The 19,889-nt window shown below is 42.7% G+C and overlaps 1 protein-coding gene across 1 annotated transcript; it reads right to left on the minus strand.

Annotated features, from left to right (window-relative positions):
* Positions 1 to 1,176: 1,176 nt before the first annotated feature.
* On the minus strand, positions 1,177 to 1,326 carry tunar (TCL1 upstream neural differentiation-associated RNA; the record flags this gene model as incomplete). Its single annotated transcript, XM_083632545.1, has 1 exon — positions 1,177 to 1,326. Exon 1 carries the CDS (start codon positions 1,321 to 1,323, stop codon positions 1,177 to 1,179), a length of 147 nt encoding a protein of 48 aa, XP_083488671.1. The 5' UTR covers positions 1,324 to 1,326.
* Positions 1,327 to 19,889: the final 18,563 nt, after the last annotated feature.

Here is a 19,889-nt window from a genome sequence, read left to right on the forward strand (position 1 = left end):
TGGAACCAAACCAACCAGCGATCTACTGAATCATGAGTGACCATAAAACAATTCACTTGAAGCAAAAATAAAGAGGTGGGGGGGGGGGGGGGAATTGACAATTTGATCCTCCCACCCCCTCAATGAAATGTCTATGGTGAAAATGAATGGGGAACCCTCTATGACTGTTCCCTCTGACTGTTCAGCTCTGTTGATGACCCTCAAATGCTGAAATTATGCTGAAGCTTGCAAATTGTGACATGACAGCCATGTTTTGTGTTGTTTAATGATCAAAGCAGTGCATCAAAAAGTAGTGTTACATCACACTCGTTTCTGCATCTAGGTCTTATCAGCCGCTATCTGAAGTCAGTAATGTAGCCTAGCTCATCCATCACGGGTAGCATGTCAGCACTTTAACCCACCAAAATACTCTTTCAAGACACCACGTTGTCTCTCAATAAACTCACGTGAAACCACCTATTATTGTGTCAATGTAAGATGTCACTACTTTGATGTTGATTGAAGATGATCACTGATTTAGTGTCCAATGAAATGAAAGAACGCGATCCAAAGTCCGTGTCAGAAAATGGCAATAAATACAGTATAAAACCAAACAATAAATAAATCAATAATAAATCAAGCTGAGTAACAATTTCCTCAATCATATCCATTCAAATCTCTTATATAATAAATGGGTGTTTTGAGTAAGATAGGCTGTGTTTACTTTCTCCATACATCTTTCCCCAATTTCTACTGCATGTCAGCAAATCAGACTGTTCAAACTTCATTATGACGTTTTGAACTCTGCAAAGTGTTCTCCAAAGCCGGCGATGCACTCTTTCATTTCCCTGTGTGACTGAAGGCTCCCATGCCTGCATGCATGTTATGTACAAGTCAGAAATGACCAGATCTTCTGGATAATTCTCCCTGTAAAGGAGAGGAGCCCCGGAGGAACGGGCTCGTCTCCCGTAGTCTCAACACAGTTTGTTTGAAGTGCTGTAGGATAGATGCCATATGGCGATCATCACACAGTCTTAGATCCGGTGTGCCAGTGAAGTCTACCATCAGAGCTGCTCCCCCCTGCAGCCTCATCTCAGAGTCCGTCAACAAAACCCGGTGGTGGCACACAGGCTCAGAATCCACAGGCTCAGAATCCACCTGCTTATCAAGACCAAGTGCTGCGAGTGGGAGTGGGACCTACAAGGTGGTGTAGATGTAGACAAAGATGATGACTACCAAGTTGAGAATGGTCCCAATGATGCCCAACATGGCCAAGATGGACTCCTCCTTACAGTCCTTGTCCTGGATTCCCTTTTCCTCATCATTGTAGACAGTGTTTACCATTTTCCCTGGAAAAGTCTGCCGTTTTCATCTCAGACCAATCTAGAGAGAGAGAGAGAGAGAGAGAGAGAGAGAGAGAGAGAGAGAGAGAGAGAGAGAGAGAGAGAGAGAGAGAGAGAGAGAGAGAGAGAGAGAGAGAGAGAGAGAGAGAGAGAGAGAGAGAGAGAACATGTTAATTGATGCAAACTGGTTCATTTTACTTTGATGATGTTCATTCCACAATGAATGGTGGACAGTGATAATGGCAATGAAATAAATAGGAAAGATAATCTAAAACGAAGTAATTAACAACATAATATTTGTGTTGTTTGTCTCTCCTTTGATCTTCTTAATACGGTTTAACAAAATATTGTGAATGTGAAAAATGTGAAGGGATTCAGATAAGAAAAGCCAGTGGAATACAAACTGTAGCTAAATCTGATCCAGGAAATGTCACATGTTTAAATGGAAGCAATAGGACATTGTACTGGTCGAGGAAACACAGATTTCAGAGTTGCCCAAAAATGTGCTTGTGATGAAAAACAACACCGTGAATATTTGATGCTTGTTACTTTTTTGACTGTTTCTGAAATGGCATTCAGAGAGAAACGCCTTAAAGAGTTAGTTGAAGAGTTAGTTGAAGAGTTAGTTGAAAGAGTGCTCTAATTCACAAGTTCTCATCAACTTTTGTACAATAGTCAATACAGGTTATGTCAATTTGAAATTATGACTGGCTAATGCAAATGCATGTCACTTTTCTTTTTCTGCTTCGCTTAGCAGTGTTTCCAATGTAGGGCAAAGCACCAATAAACACATTTAGCAGCAGCAACAAATGTACAACAGCAGCACCGGCACACTGTTGCTTCCTGCATGTTACATTAGGTTTCCTCAAGCCTTCATACGGCTATGTTTTATTTAAGGGTATGGGATCAGATTTTCCATCAAAAATAAATTACTTTGCGTCACTCGTTGAATAAAATATCACCTCCTGTGTTTAAATACTGAAAAAGCATGTCAACCAACACATGAGAATCCACACTGGTGCCTGTTCTGCTATTCCATGGCTTAAGCTGTTTCATGAATGTGAAATGCCTGGTGGAATATTCAGATCATTTTGCATTCACAGCGGTAAATAGATGTAGCACTTTACATGTAACCCATTTAGCACATATTCATAAGATGTGAATACGGGCTTCGTAAACAAATGAACGGTGCTGTGTACCAGAGATGCTCACAAGTCATTTTTTACAAGTCCAAGTCAAGTCTCAAGTTCCTATCGATGAGCGTTCTATCATCTGCTGCATGCCATCTGGTCTGTTTGGAACACTGCATAGCTAAAACTAAGGAATTCAAAGCATGTACTGTACCAGTATAATTATCCTCACTCCTTATGTATTAGAATACAATAGCAGCAATGATTAGAGATGCCATTATAGTAGACATTTCCTTAATGTTAATGCACCAAAAAACAATAAAGAAAAATAAAGATTGTTCACAAGTCCAAAAACTTCAAGTCCAAGTCAAGTCTCAAGTCTTTGAGGACAAGTTTCAAGTCAAGTCTCAAGTCACTGTGTGTGTGACTTAAGTGCGACTCAAGACCAAGTCTCAAGTCTAAGTCCCCATCTCTGCTGTGTACATCCATGCCTCACGTCAGCTGTAACGTTAACTGCAGTGCAGTCTGTGACATGGCATGTGACAACATGGCATGTGACAACATGGCATGTCACGACATGGCATGGAGAAGGTGTGTTTCACCATTTAGGCAGAAATGTTCAAATAAAATTCTACTGGCAATTAGAACTAACCAATGGCTTTTACAAGAGGTGTTTTCCATTTTGCTGTGTTTGAATTATGAAGGGTTTCAGTGAATTGTAATTGGTTTGTGCCAGTGCAAGCCTAGAGTAGAGGATGACAACCGCTTGGATGGGTGGCTAATACAGACAGGTGGTGCATACCTGTATAAGTGTTCCTCACTTGGTTTCTAGGGTGGAGACTCTGGAGATGATGCACCATGGGCACAGTTATGGAAATGTTTGTATGGGTACAGGATTACAGCAGCTCCTTATAGAACATGCTGTCTGTTATTCCATCCTTATCACCTTCAATAACGTCAAGTCAAGTTTATTCGTATAGCCCTAATTCACAAGCATGTCTCAGAGGGCTTCACAGAGAATATGTCTAGCTAAATCTAGCTGACAGAACAATAACAATTACAGTAATAATAATAATAACATGGTTGAACAATATTATGATAGAGAGACAGAGGGAAGGAGAGAAAGGGGAAGAGAAAGTGGGGGAGGAGAGAGCAGGGAAAGGGAGGAGGTGGAGAGGGAGAGAGGTAGGAAGAAGGGGGAAGAGGAGAGAGCAGAACAGACAGGATACTGGAGCTGGGTGATACAGTCACGTTATGTATTCTAGTTACCAGGCCGTAGGAGCCACTGAATAGACAACAAACAATTAGTCTGACATTTATTGCCCAGCCCTATTTCATTCTCTTGCGCTTGTCCTTTGTTGATGGTAACTGAGAAAGCCAATCTGAACTGCCGTCTGACAGAGATGAAGGGAAGCTCATCATTTGTCATGATGAGGAAATTCATGGCAGGAAGATCCTTTCACCTTGTTTGTCCCTACAGAAAGCCACCTTCTCCATCATCTGCACCACCACCATCCGGGTGCAATTCTTGAGAGGACAGTTAGGACCTGCTTGTATGGTCCCTAAGCAGCTCAGAGCATGGTGGTGTTTCTAAAACTAAAAAACCATAAAATGGACACCGAGTTTGCTAAAAGCATCAACAGTTATGGTAAAACTCATATTCAGGTATCTGCCATCTTGGAAATATGCAGATTAGGGGTCCACATACATCTTCGCTAGTAAAGATTAACATTCCAACACCTTTCTAATGGTCAAAAAACATAAGATAGACACCAATTCTGTATTTCTAGCTCATCTCTTTCAAAAGTTATAGCCAAAAGCTTTTTCGGGCAGTGGTCATATTGGATTTGGCCACCATGGTGACCCCGGGGGTCACCGGCTCGGGCACTCTGGCTCAATTGTTAGAACATGCCCTGGGCAAAATCTGGTGCTTTTAGATTTGATTTGCATGAACTTAGCCTCAAATGTCCCACAACTATTAGGTTTGAAAAATGTGTTTTGCATGGTGTTATAAATCAAGTGATAACACATTGGTGAAATGCTATCACATATTTTCTAACTCTAGAGATGTATAACTTGCATATGAGCATTATTCCCAACCCTTCTGGCTCATGGACTAATATGTAGATAGATTTATTTTCCAAGATTTTGAGTGTAAATTATACACTTTTTTCAGATTTTTTCGAGTTTTACTACCAAACCTGTTAAAATCATGAAAACAACAACAACCCTCTCAATCAATTCCTCATGCCATAGTCATACAGAAAAGTGGTGTCATTTGTCTCTGTATGATGTCTAGTTCAAAAGTTATCCATTTTCATCAGACATCGCAATATGCCCGCAAAGATGGCCGCCATGGGACACTATTTCAACGGGGTAACAACAAAATGTGTTTATTAGACACCTTGAGGAGTACAACAATCTGTTAGGAAAATATATCTTTCGGGTGCATGGGGAGCCCCGTACCTACTGGACTGGATTGTTCAATACAGAGCCCAGTGATCTGCCTGCTGATTGAGCTAGGACATTGACTCCCTCCTTAAAGGACATATGCTCGTCCAGCATCAAGCCCAGATATTTATAGTGATCTGTATATGATAGTACTAGTGAACCAAAATTAAATACAGAAGAACTCCTCTCCGTTAAAGGTCCCAATTCGTGCAGCTGTAACCTCTTAAAAACGTGTGTCTCTGGTCCATAAAACATGATTCTGGATTAATTTGTCGAAAATATAGCAACCCCGTTTGTTGTGACGGAGTTCTCACTTCCTCATCTCGTTGCTTCCCAAGAATGGCCTGTTTCTATAATATATTCAGAACTAACAGTTCCCATTGGCCGCTGAGGGAGAGCCCGCCCCAGGCTCCCAGCGGCCAATCAGATTAGCGTCTGTGGACCAGCACGCTAGGTTGCGAGTTATCGTTAACTTAATGGTTACTACGCTAAAGAGGACATCTCAAAATGCCTAGACTTACCGAATGCACCTCTGCAGTTGCTGGATCATGTACAGTTGGCGTCGCTCCAGCTAGAAGTGTTAATTTTGTGGCTATAGACAAAATGGTGCAGGTAGCTTGTGTGAGAGAGACCCGCGCAGTATGCGTGAGGAAGCTCGTGACGTCCCGATCCCCCGTCTGGGCAAACGAAGCGTTTGGGGGTGTGGCTTGGAGGAGACTGCTTGAGAGAGCTGTATAGGGACAAATCCAACTGTGGCAGTTCTGAGCTTGTGACCACTCATTACAGGGAGGGCTGACAGCAGTATATATGCATTTACAAGTAAAAACAGCTTTTGCACGGAATGGGACCTTTAATTGAAGTGGGTCTAAAATGTACTATTTGTGTTCCATCATCACCAATCTGCAACAATGTTCAGCATGATCTGCAGGTCGTTTTCGTCCTCAGCAAATAATATCATGTCATCTGTGTACAATAATATGCTCACAGTCTGGTCATCAACTTTGATTCCCTCGTTGGATGACTTAATTTGAAGAGCTAAGTCGTTGACAAAAATGGAAAATAAAGTTGGAGACATGACATCTCCTTGTTTCACGCCAAATTGATGGCGGAACCATCCCATGGAATATTCGTTAACCTGGACACGAGCTACAGGTGCTTGATAGAGAGATTTAAAGGCATAGTAGAATTTCCCATTGACCCCTGCGTTTAACAGCCTATATTGAAGAAGATTCATATTTATCCAATCAAACACCTTCTGGAAATCATCGTTTTTCCTGGTTGGGTTTAAGGTCAGGATTCGAACCAGGTCTTTCATGATGAGAAAGGTGCAAGTCAGGATTTTATTTTATTTTATTGATTTTATTGATTTTGCACTGTAAAGACAATACATGCCAAGTGTATTTCACCTGGAGGGGAAATTAATAAAATACAATACATATCAGTGCTTGGAGAGGTAAGAAACCCTGGAAGGGCTTATCGAGAACCTCACCATGTAGAAAATATATATATATATATATTTCTAAAAAATATATATATTATAACCAAGGAGATAGTACAAGTAATAATACATAGATAGTACAAAATAAAAAATAAAATAAAACAAAATAAACAAACTTATTTGAGCAATACGTCAAAAGAAATAAAAATTACAATGGCAACAGATTTTTTTTTTTTTAGCACAATTCCATTGAGGACAGATGGAACGCTATGGATACACCACTCCCACCCTATCTCCCTAGAGCGGCTTTACTGGTACTTCCTGTAAACCTCTCAGACTCATTACCTCCAAGACCGCAGACTCTGTGACATGTAGAACATTCATCATTCACGTATCTAGAAACGAGAAATGCAACGTATTTTCGTTCAGAAATGTTCATATTTTACATTTCCGTGGATTCTAGAAACGTACAATGCTGACATTTTAATCTGGCAACTGGGCTGATCTAATGTTACTGAACGTTTTACTTTACATAAAGTACTCACATGTAGTGTATGCTGATTTTAGACTACAGAATTTCAACAGACATGAAAACGGAAGTAACGAAATACCGCTTGAGCACACAGCTTACTTTTTGTTTTCCTGATTTAGTTCACAGCACAAGAAAAAGAAAAAGAAATCCTTGAGAGTTATTTACATCGATAAACATCCTCCAACAGCTTTGCAGTGGAGGGCTGTTTTGACAAGGCAAATAATATACATTCTACATGTATTTGGCTGGGAGATTGTTTCCCTGTCTGTGTTTATAGAAACACTCTTGCCTGTGAGCTAAATCCACATTAAGATGTTGTCTCTACGCCATAATCACAAAATCCAACACAAAGACGCATCCCAAAGCTTTTCTCTTGCCTGGTGATGATGAATCTATTTTCACACAATTGTTTACTCTAATTAACTTTTGTGGAATCCACATGATGAACGTTGACTTGCAGAGCTTCCATTGTTGTCATCGAGGTGTGTAACCTTTTGGAGCAGATCTGCCATAGGGGAGATTTTCATGTCACTCGTGCAGCATTCTCAGGTCCTGTTAGGGATACTTTCCTTTTCTTTCACTTACTGATTTTATTCTCAAACAGCATGGCAGAAATCACAACCTGCCAGTGCCAGGTGTCTATACATCAAAGAAGTGTAGGTGTTGTCTTATAGATAGACAGACAGACAGACAGACAGACTGACTGACTGACTGACTGACTGACTGACTGACTGACTGACTGACTGATTGATCGATCGATTTTTCTCCCATTTTTCTCCCCACTTGGCCAATTCCCACTGCTGTCCATAGGTGGAGTTTGACTTTTAGCTTTTAACATTTTAAATTTTGCCCGTTTGAAGCCAGATTTAGAGGAATATCTCATTTTAAGGCTGGCATCATCATGGTCTCTCTCTAATTATTGTTTAATAAGTATAAGAATGGAAATATAAGAAATATTAGAATATGAGTAGAATTACAGAACATTAATACTCATTATTGTATGTTTAGTAATGTAATGTATATTATATATATATATATAGCGCTTCACTGTTCACTGTTGCTTTTGACCGTGCTCAAAGACACTTTACAAATACAGGATAAAACAACTTTAATAAAGAGAGAAAATATTTAAATAGATGAGAGAGGGTTTTGAAGGCTTTTTTGGAAAGATGACATGAGTATGAAAGACAATGAGTTTTGGCCTTTCAGATGTGACTGGGGAGGGCATTCCAGAGGGAGGGGGCGGCTGCAGCAAGGCCCTGTCAGAGGCCCCCCGTCACAGGTTTAGCAAAGAGATACCTGTGATGCTTGTCAAAGTGGATATACTGTAAATTGTATGATCATATTCAGCCAGACAGTGAGATGGAGATTTACAATGGTGAGCAATTTTTTTACGACTGGGAGGGCCTGGCCCCCCATTAACTCCGCCCATGCTGCTGTCCCGGTCATTGCTCCACCCCCTCTGCCGATCTGGGGAGAGTTGTAGACTACCATGTTTCCTCTGATACATGTGCTGCTAAACATGTGCTGGTGACTAGCAGCCGCTTCTTTTCACCTGACACCGAGGAGTTTCACCAGCAGGATGCAGCGTGTGGGAGCGTCACATTATTCCCCCCAGTTCCCCTCCCCGCGAACAGGCACCCCGACTGACCAAAGGAGGCACTAGTGCAGCTACCAGATTCCCACCCGCAGACACAGAACATCTGACCAAGTACCACTGCCGGGTCTCCACGGTGGTACAGTACAGTAGGCGTAAAGGTAAGAGCAATGATAGGATACCGTTATGGTATGCATGCATAGTGTCCATAGATTGATAATGTCCAATCATCAGCACGCATTGTATTCCTGAAAAACGTGTAAAAAAAAAAAAAAAAAAAGAATCCCACTCCACTTCCGAAGGAGTGAAAATGTTTTCTGTGCCTCTGATCTGTAACAAAGGGCTTTGTTGCCTCTCCTGGGGAGATATAAACAGGGCTTCCCTCTTTGTGTGGCGCACTGGATGTGTCCTCATGCATGAAGACGGCTGCTTGCTGCTGATAGAAACAAGCGATCAGCAGAAACCAAATATAACGTGTGGGAGATGGAGGAGGTGTGTGTGTGTGCGGGGGGGAGGTCAGGCTCTGCCAAAACCTGGGTGTCACGAGTACAGCTGACCATCCCATACACACTCTGGACACCTGACCATCCCATACACACGCTCTGGACACCTGACCATCCCATACACACTCTGGACACCTGACCATCCCATACACACTCTGGACACCTGACCATCCCATACACACTCTGGACACCTGACCATACCATACACACACTCTGGACACCTGACCATCCCATACACACTCTGGACACCTGGCCATCCCATACACACTCTGGACACCTGACCATACCATACACACTCTGGACACCTGACCATACCATACACACTCTGGACACCTGACCATACCATACACACTCTGGACACCTGACCAAACCATACACACTCTGGACACCTGACCATACCATACACACTAGTGATGCGCGGGTCACCCAGAACCCGCCGGGTCCCGCGGGCTGGGCCGCCCCGCAGGCGGGCTGGGTTGGCAAATTATGAAAATATCGCGGGTGCGGGCGGGGCAGGCTCAGAACATGACAAAGCAACATTATTAAATAATTTAGAGCAATGAAACACGCCGAGTAATTAACCTTAAAGACGTTAACTTACTCTCACACGTAGGTACACACAATCAGACAGACTCCTGCTGCACTCTCTATAGCCTACATGGAGTAAAGAAACGCTTCAATGAGGTAGCCTATGTGCTCTCAAAACAAAGATTTTGGAAGGATTATTCGCTGTAATTATTATTTGAAGTGTCCATATAATGCCACCGCAGATTTTCTGTTGTGGACTCGACTGTGATCTATTTGTCAACTTTACTGCAACGTGAGTAGGCTGTGAACAATTGAGTGCGCATGAGGTAATTAAAAGAAATCAGACAGCGAGTCTGGCCGTATCTGCAAGCCGTGTGCGCACCTGCTGCACTACTACGTTTAGCCTACTACTGCAACATGGCCAATTGAGAGCGCATGAGGTAATTAAAAGAAATGGGGAAGAATAAGAACTGTTTCTGTAGCCTGCCTAGTGCCTACCTCTACCTGCTACCTCCATTTGAAACACTGCGCGGTCACGCCATCCGCACTTTGGGGAAGCATAGTCGGTCACGCTATCTGAAGACCATGGATTAATTGAAGAAAGGCCGACATGAAAGCAGCAGCGCAACTCATCCAGAGCAGGCCTAGGCTACAACTGTTGTCACGCAGGGCAGCATGTGAGTGTCTGTGTGTGTGTGTGTGTGTGTGTGTGTGTGTGTGTGTGTGTGTGTGTGTGAGTGAGAGAGAGATAGGGGGGAGAGAGACAGCATTATTAGCTACTTTGCACACCTTGGAAGCTCCGCTGTGCTCCTCCTGCGTCCGGAGACATATTACATTAAATTGGCCGTTGCGGGCTGCTGGGTTGGGCTGGGTTCGGAATTTTCAGATATTTTAACGGGGCGGGCGGGGCGGGCTGGCTCCAATGACGGGTTGGGTTGGGGCGGGCCTTAAAAAAACCTGACCCGCGCATCACTAATACACACACTCTGGACACCTGACCATCCCATACACACTCTGGACACCTGACCATACCATACACACTCTGGACACCTGACCATACCATACACACTCTGAACACCTGACCAAGCCCATACACACTCTGAACACCTGACCATACCATACACACTCTGGACAACTGACCATACCATACACACTCTGGACACCTGACCATACCATACACACTCTGGACAACTGACCATACCATACACACTCTGAACACCTGACCAAACCCATACACACTCTGAACACCTGACCATACCATACACACTCTGGACAACTGACCATACCATACACACTCTGGACACCTGACCATACCATACACACTCTGGACAACTGACCATACCATACACACTCTGGACAACTGACCAAACCCATACACACTCTGGACACCTGACCATACCATACACACTCTGGACAACTGACCATACCATACACACTCTGGACACCTGACCATACCATACACACTCTGGACACCTGACCATACCATACACACTCTGGACACCTGACCATACCATACACACTCTGGACACCTGACCATACCATACACACTCTGGACACCTGACCATACCATACACACTCTGGACAACTGACCATACCATACACACTCTGGACACCTGACCATACCATACACACACTCTGGACACCTGACCATACCATACACACTCTGGACACCTGACCATACCATACACACACTCTGAACACCTGACCATACCATACACACTCTGAACACCTGACCATACCATACACACTCTGGACACCTGACCATACCATACACACACTCTGGACACCTGACCATACCATACACACTCTGGACAACTGACCATACCATACACACACTCTGGACACCTGACCATACCATACACACTCTGGACAACTGACCATACCATACACACTCTGGACACCTGACCATACCATACACACTCTGGACACCTGACCATACCATACACACTCTGGACACCTGACCATCCCATACACACTCTGGACACCTGACCATACCATACACACTCTGGACAACTGACCATACCATACACACTCTGAACACCTGACCATACCATACACACTCTGGACAACTGACCATACCATACACACTCTGAACACCTGACCATACCATACACACTCTGGACAACTGACCATACCATACACACGCTCTGGACACCTGACCATACCATACACACTCTGGACACCTGACCATGCTTTTGGACAGCTGACCATCCCACACACGCTCTGGACACCTTCCAGTCACTCCTGATCCAATCAGATGCTGCCTCAGTACCACAGAGAGTGTTCTGAAGTGGCTGCCAGTGCTGGCATCTTGCAATGTGCCATAATCATTAGCCACCCATAATGACTTCCACTCTCTGGATAAGACATGATGCTCTGTGTCAAGCTCACATTTATTATCATCCATAACCAGACATGATGCTCTGTGTTAAGCTATCATTTATTATCATCCATAACCAGACATGATGCTCTGTGTTAAGCTATCATTTAATATCATCCATAACCAGACATGATGCTCTGTGTCAAGCTATCATTTAATATCATCCATAACCAGCTTTAAAGTCACTCAGATAGACACAGTGGGGCTTCAGCATATCAAGTGATTTATTAATCCAGTCCACTTTACTGTCAACACTTCTTATTGATTAGACATTTGACTGTGAGCTATTCTAAGAGAGGATTTAGGTATCTCACTATTGATTGCTGCTGTCACTCAACAGCTTATTTACAACATTTCCTACACTGGTGCGATTGTTGGGATCTATCGTTCCACTGGCCTTAAATTAGCGCTTAGCGACAGGCGCAGCCCCTATTAGTGGGCGTGGACCGGCGCACTCGCTATTTTCGTGTCGGCGCTACACGCGGCCTTAAGCATTATAACCACGCCTTTTAAGCGTAGAATTATTCACAACGTGCTCATTGGAGAAGTGCAGTAAACACATCACAATGTCCCTTTCATGTTCCATTCCACGGAGCGATCCAATCCGGTCAGAAAAGCCCGACCAAAGCGCTCTGAGCTCCCCCCCTCCCTCTTTCATCCCCGTCTGTCTCCATATATATTATTCCATATTATTATGCTTCTCAAACCAATCTCACTGCAGTTTAAATACAGCAAGCATGTAAATACGCTACACTATAGCAAGATCAAAGTGAAAAGAATGTTCTAAACGCATCGGCTAGAAAAATATAGCCTATCTCTGGATGTCATGATGAGATTAGATTGGTGAAAGTTTGGGCAGAATGATATAGTTTTCTCTCGCTACCGTTTCTCCCCCACTGCACAGGTAGGATGATGCAACAGCCTCTGAATGACAGGGGCTCAAAACTACGGTATAACAACTTTTTTTTCATCGGTTATTGTGCCTGCATGTTTGATGCGCGAGAGAGAGGGAGTGAGAGAGAGAGAGAGAGAGGGGGAGAGAGAGTGAGATGGCAGAGGAGAGCTGCGCACAATTATGCACAGTCATATCCCTGGCACACTGAATAAGGCCTGGTTTTGAAAAGCGCTAAATGCTAAATTAACGCCAGCGGGGGAGATAGCGTTAGGCCGGTATTTAGGGCCGAAACTCCCATTCTGGCCTATTCTGGCACTGCGCCACGCCTCTTCGGCGTAAAGCGCATTTCGCGGCCTAAAAACATGATGCTATCTTCCCGAGGCAGGCGCAAAGCATGTTTTTTTTGCGTTTAACGCCAGTTTAGCGCCTAAGGCCAGTGGGAAGATTGGGGCCGTTGTGTCTTAACTTTTCCCTCCCATCAGGCCTCTGGTTAGTCCGGTAAAACCACCCTGATCACATAGAGAGCCGCAGGAGTCTGGAAGTATTTTCCGGGTTCTTCAGTGAAAAAGTCTATGGGGTTTTAGAATGGGGATTTCACTTAAATGCACAAAATGTCTGTGGTTAACAAAAGTTTTTGGAAACACGAACCTGGGTTCTGCATGATAATCTTCACAAACTTAAATCATAAAAGTTTGTGAAGAGTATCATGCAGAACCCAGGTTTGCGTTTCCATAAAATTGTGTTAACCACAGACCTTATTTTATGCATTTAAGTGAAATCCCCATTCTAAAACCCCATAGACTTTTCCTCTGAAGAAACAAATGGCGGCGATTTCTGGATAAAGCCTACAAAAATACGTCATCCCTGCGGTACTCTATTCTGTTTGGTACTGTGTCCTCCAGCCCGCCCACAGCCATTTCCACAAATTACCAAGTGCACGGGCCAATGCTAAATGGCCTGCATTTATATAGCGCTTTTATCCAAAGCGCTTTAGGGTGCTGGCACAGCCAATGGGAGCAATTTGGGGTTCGGTGTCTTGCCCAAGGACACTTTGACATGCAGACTGGAGGAGGCCGGGATGGAACCACCGACCTCTTTCCTCCAAAGCGATTAGACGACCCGCTCTACCTCCTGAGCTACAGCCGCCCAATCAGGGACCTGCCTCACAGTTGACAACGTAACCGGCCAATCAGGCTGGCAAAAAAATGATGGCGGCTCCCGAAGCAGCAAGATGTAACAAGGAGGTATAAAAAAAGGGGTGGAAATGGCTGCAGCATTAACATTAGTAGAGTAAACATAACTATATAGTGCAGTTATTCAGAAATAGACTCAATAACAACAACTGGAGTTGTCTGTCAAGGCAAGTACTCGCACGCACTGAAATCGCTGGGGGCGGCCTGGAGGCCACACTGATTCACAGAACCAAACAGAATGTGAGTTCATGTGATCAGTATGGTTTTACCAGGCTAGCCAAAAAACATCTGGACCTAAATAGAGTCCAGTATTTCTTTGCGGAAACCCTAGTGTTTGTCTTATAAGGTGAGGAACACATCAGCTCACACCTGGCTATACGCTCATGGAGCAACAGCCAGAAGCACATTTGTAAAAAAAATAAAAAGGCAGAGAGCTGGAGGGGCGTGATGCAATACGTGGGACAAGAAATCCAGATGTTCCTGCTGTACCTAATAGAAGCTAACATCTCCAGATCAGCTAATACTATAGAAGCTAACATCTCCAGATCAGCTAATACTATAGAAGCTAACATATCCAGATCAGCTAATAGAAGCTAACATCTACAGATCAGCTAATAGAAGCTAACAGCTCCAGATCAGCTAATAGAAGCTAACATCTCCAGATCAGCTAATAGAAGCTAACATCTCCAGATCAGCTAATAGAAGCTAACTAATATAAGCTAACATCTCCAGATCAGCTAATAGAAGCTAACATATCCAGATCAGCTAATAGAAGCTAACATCTACACATCAGCTAATAGAAGCTAACATCTCCAGATCAGCTAATAGAAGCTAACAGAAGCTAACATCTACATATCAGCTAATAGAAGCTAACATCTCCAGATCAGATAATAGAAGCTAACATCTCCAGACCACCTAATAGAAGCTAACATCTACAGATCAGCTAATAGAAGCTAACATCTCCAGATCAGCTAATAGAAGCTAACATATCCAGACCACCTAATAGAAGCTAACATCTACATATCAGCTAATAGAAGCTAACATCTCCAGATCAGATAATAGAAGCTAACATCTCCAGACCACCTAATAGAAGCTATCATCTACAGATCAGCTAATATAAGCTAACATCTCCAGATCAGCTAATAGAAGCTAACATATCCAGACCACCTAATAGAAGCTAACATCTACAGATCAGCTAATAGAAGCTAACATCTCCAGATCAGCTAATAGAAGCTAACATCTCCAGATCAGCTAATAGAAGCTAACATATCCAGACCACCTAATAGAAGCTAACATCTACAGATCAGCTAATAGAAGCTAACATCTCCAGATCAGCTAATAGAAGCTAACATCTCCAGATCAGCTAATAGAAGCTAACATCTCCAGATCAGCTAATAGAAGCTAACATCTACAGATCAGATAATAGAAGCTAACATCTCCAGATCAGCTAATAGAAGCTAACATCTCCAGATCAGCTAATAGAAGCTAACATCTACAGATCAGCTAATAGAAGCTAACATATCCAGATCAGCTAATAGAAGCTAACATCTACAGATCAGCTAATAGAAGCTAACATCTCCAGATCAGCTAATAGAAGCTAACATCTACAGATCAGCTAATAGAAGCTAACATCTCCAGATCAGCTAATAGAAGCTAACATATCCAGACCACCTAATAGAAGCTAACATCTACAGATCAGCTAATAGAAGCTAACATCTCCAGACCACCTAATAGAAGCTAACATCTCCATATCAGCTAATAGAAGCTAACATCTCCAGACCACCTAATATAACTAACATCTCCTGATCAGCTAATATAGAAGCTAAGATCCAGATCAGTGGAGAGTTGAATAAATCCTGAGAATGTCAAACAGCTCCAGATGCTAACAGGCTCTGACAGACAGTCGCTTTTGGCATTGTTTTAAAACAGAATTAAAGCAAACGGCTCGCATCTCCGCCTAAGTATAAACACACACGCACATGCAGGTTGACGCCCATCACCCCCCGCCCCCTTGCCCCGACACACACACACACACACACACACACACACACACACACACACACACACACACACACTAGGGGAATCACGAGACGATATTATATTGATTATTATTATTAAGTCTGTGATCGATGTGAGATGATGTCATATGCCCATTTAACACAATCACAATCAGTTACGGGGCATCCCGGTGGCTGACCTAGATCGCGTACCACAAAGGCTTATTCCTTCGCACGGTCGACCCGGGTTGGAATCTGACCCGTGGTCCTTTGCAGCATGTCATCCCCCCACTCTCTCTCCCCACCAGCATGTCATCCCCCCACTCTCTCTCTCCCCACCAGCATGTCATCCCTCCACTCTCTCCCCACCCCCCTGTCCACTTACTGTCCCATCAAATAAGGGCAAAATGCCCCACCAAAAAATCTAAAATCAAACAATCAGTTACATCAACTCAGAAAAAGCAACTAAAATGTGATTTGACCATTTTATTTCTGAGCTCTTCCAGACATGGAAATGAAAAATAATATATATTTTGTATTTAAAAATATATATATATAAAAGTAAACCTGTTGTTCACTATAAAGTGCCACATTTCTCATGTTTAAATGCAAATGTTTTTTTATCATCAGCTCTTGATGACCTTTCAATTATGAACATAAGCCATGAACACTTGGATGTATCAATGTTTTCGCTTGGCATTGGTACAATATCGATATCGAGCTAACGATACTTTGATCTAGATCGATGTATCGTCACACCCTTACACACACACACACACACACACACACACACACACACACACACACTCCATTGATTGATGGCTATTAAATTATGACAAGAGCATGCATATTTTGCATGAACACATGCCTTATACATACACACACACACCCCTACGCAGACACGCACACAAACACACACACACACACACACACACACACACACACACACACACACACACACCCACACACTTCCCCTTGACTGATGGCTATTCAACTTTGCCAGGAGCGTGTTGTTGTTTTTTTGCATGAACACACACACATAAATGGGGACATTACAGAGCATCACACACAGAAACATATACTAATAAAGGTATGTAGACACATAAAGAGGGGGTGTAAATGTATGATGCAAGCTATTTTAAGATGGAGTGATTCACAGTTCTTTGCGAAAAAGACATTGAAGTACTTAGTAAAGCTTGAGCCATTTTCCACAACCTGTGCTTCCTGTTTTAGGTGTGAAGGGTGACAGATCTGTTTTGGATTAGACAGGAATTGCTGTCGCAGAGATTTGTTTCTCATGCATCAAAGCCTCACGCTGAACTACTGACAATTATATTTCACTCATATATTTCTCATGCATCAAAGCCTCACGCTGAACTACTGACAATTATATTTTACTCATATATTTCTCATGCATCAAAGCCTCACGCTGAACTACTGACAATTATATTTCACTCATATATTTCTCATGCATCAAAGCCTCACGCTGAACTACTGACAATTATATTTTACTCATATATTTCTCATGCATCAAAGCCTCATGCTGAACTACTGACAATTATATTTCACTCATATATTTCTCATGCATCAAAGCCTCATGCTGAACTACTGACAATTATATTTTACTCATATATTTCTCATGCATCAAAGCCTCACGCTGAACTACTGACAATTATATTTCACTCATATATTTCTCATGCATCAAAGCCTCATGCTGAACTACTGACAATTATATTTCACTCATATATTTCTCATGCATCAAAGCCTCATGTGAACTACTGACAATTATATTTCACTCATATATTTCTCATGCATCAAAGCCTCACGCTGAACTACTGACAATTATATTTCACTCATATATTTCTCATGCATCAAAGCCTCACGCTGAACTACTGACAATTATATTTCACTCATATATTTCTCATGCATCAAAGCCTCACGCTGAACTACTGACAATTATATTTCACTCATATATTTCTCATGCATCAAAGCCTCACGCTGAACTACTGACAATTATATTTCACTCATATATTTCTCATGCATCAAAGCCTCACGCTGAACTACTGACAATTATATTTCACTCATATATTTCCGTTCAGACATGCAGAAAGTTACATCTTAAATTGATGAGCAAGGAATTTGAAAATGTGACAGAAAAAGGGGAGATTCCATAAATGATTGACACAGAAACATTACATTTTCTGTGTATCATTTTCATAAGAGGCATCACAGCAAGCCTTTTCAGAAAGTCCTTTTCAAAGCGTTGCTTTATATGTGCTAGAACTTTAACACTCCTGAGAAGAATAAAGTGATTTCAGATCTCAGTCTTAGTTGAGCACCAGATGTCACTAATAAATGCATCAATTGTTAGTGTCAAAAATGTATTTCCATAAAGAAGAACTAAAGGTGTTACTATGATATAAGATTGTCCTGCCTTTAATTCCGAGCTAATTTTTAAGTCAAATGTTTAATATATTTACACAATGAGATATTTACACAAAATATTTACATAATGAGATATTTACACAAAATATTTACACAATGAGATTTTTGGTAAACTATTCATCTTGCGCACTCAATTCCTGGCTCGCCGCTATGCGGGATCGCCCTGCAGCTCGGCCGCTGCACGGCCTCTCCTGCCCTGCAGCTCGACCGCTGTGCGGGTTCACTGCTCTTATGGCATCACTGATGATCACTGATGATGTCACAGCTTTGCATGATATGTTTGCAAGTCTTAGGACATCACTGATGATGTCACAATGCCACGGCCAAGCCTGCCCTGCAGCTCGACCGCTGTGCGGGCTCACCCACTCTTATGCCATCACTGATGAATGACATCACTGATGATGTCACAACTTCACATCTTATGACATCACTGATGACATTATCAGTGATTTATGGCATCACTGATGACATCATCAGTGATGTCACTATGGCATCATCAGAGGGACTTTATGACATCACTGATGACATCATCAGTGATTTATGGCATCACTGATGACATCATCAGTGATGTCACTATGGCATCATCAGAGGGACTTTATGACATCACTGATGACATAATCAGTGATGTCACAATGCCTTCTTGTGTGTGTGTGTGTGTGTGTGTGTGTGTGTGTGTGTGTGTGTGCGCGCGCGTGCGTGCATGCGTGTGTGTGTGTGTGTGTGTCCCTTTTACAGATGTGGATATAATGACTGAGTGGATAAGGCAAATAATAGAACAGTTATAACAGTATGGTAAATTCAGAAAATTTAAAAGCAGGAAAACACAACACTTGTGACATATTACCTTATCCAAATAAGATTATATCTAGTCTCATATCACAATATCCATATAATATAGATTGCCCAGCCCTTAGCTGTCTATGCACCTTGTTCAAGAATGCATACAAAGACATCTGTGGCTGCAAAATATGCCATCTTATTATATTATATATATATAATAATAATATAATATAATAATATAGAAGCATAGCTGCACACTGCCTTGCCACATGCAAATTGTGACAGATGGTGTAACTGTTAGCAGTTTGCTCTGCACACACTTTTCTATGTTGATGGAAAAGGTGATGGGATGACAGCAGCGGCGTAGAGGGACGACCTACCTTGCAAAGCATCAGGAAGAACATAGCATTGGACATGCTGGAGGGGGACGCCTCTCCGTAGTGCACAGGCGTCCCTGGCAACTAAGGTGAAAGTCTGCCCCTCTCATCCTCGGTCTGTGGAGGGGCACAGGGGGGTCCAGAGAGGGGGGCTGGCTCGTCTTCCAGGCTGTCCAATTTCAGATGTGGTACCCCGCAGCGATCAAGCATCTCCTCCCGGAATTTCATCTCACTAGTGTGGCACAAGTTCTAGCTGCCGTCACTTTCTCCTTCCTCAGCCTTGGAGAGCTGGAGCTGTGCTGTCCACCTCCTCTCCTCTCT

The sequence above is a fragment of the Poromitra crassiceps genome (genome assembly GCF_964638095.1).
Source record: "Poromitra crassiceps genome assembly, chromosome: 3".
In the NCBI taxonomy this organism is placed as follows: domain Eukaryota; kingdom Metazoa; phylum Chordata; class Actinopteri; order Beryciformes; family Melamphaidae; genus Poromitra; species Poromitra crassiceps.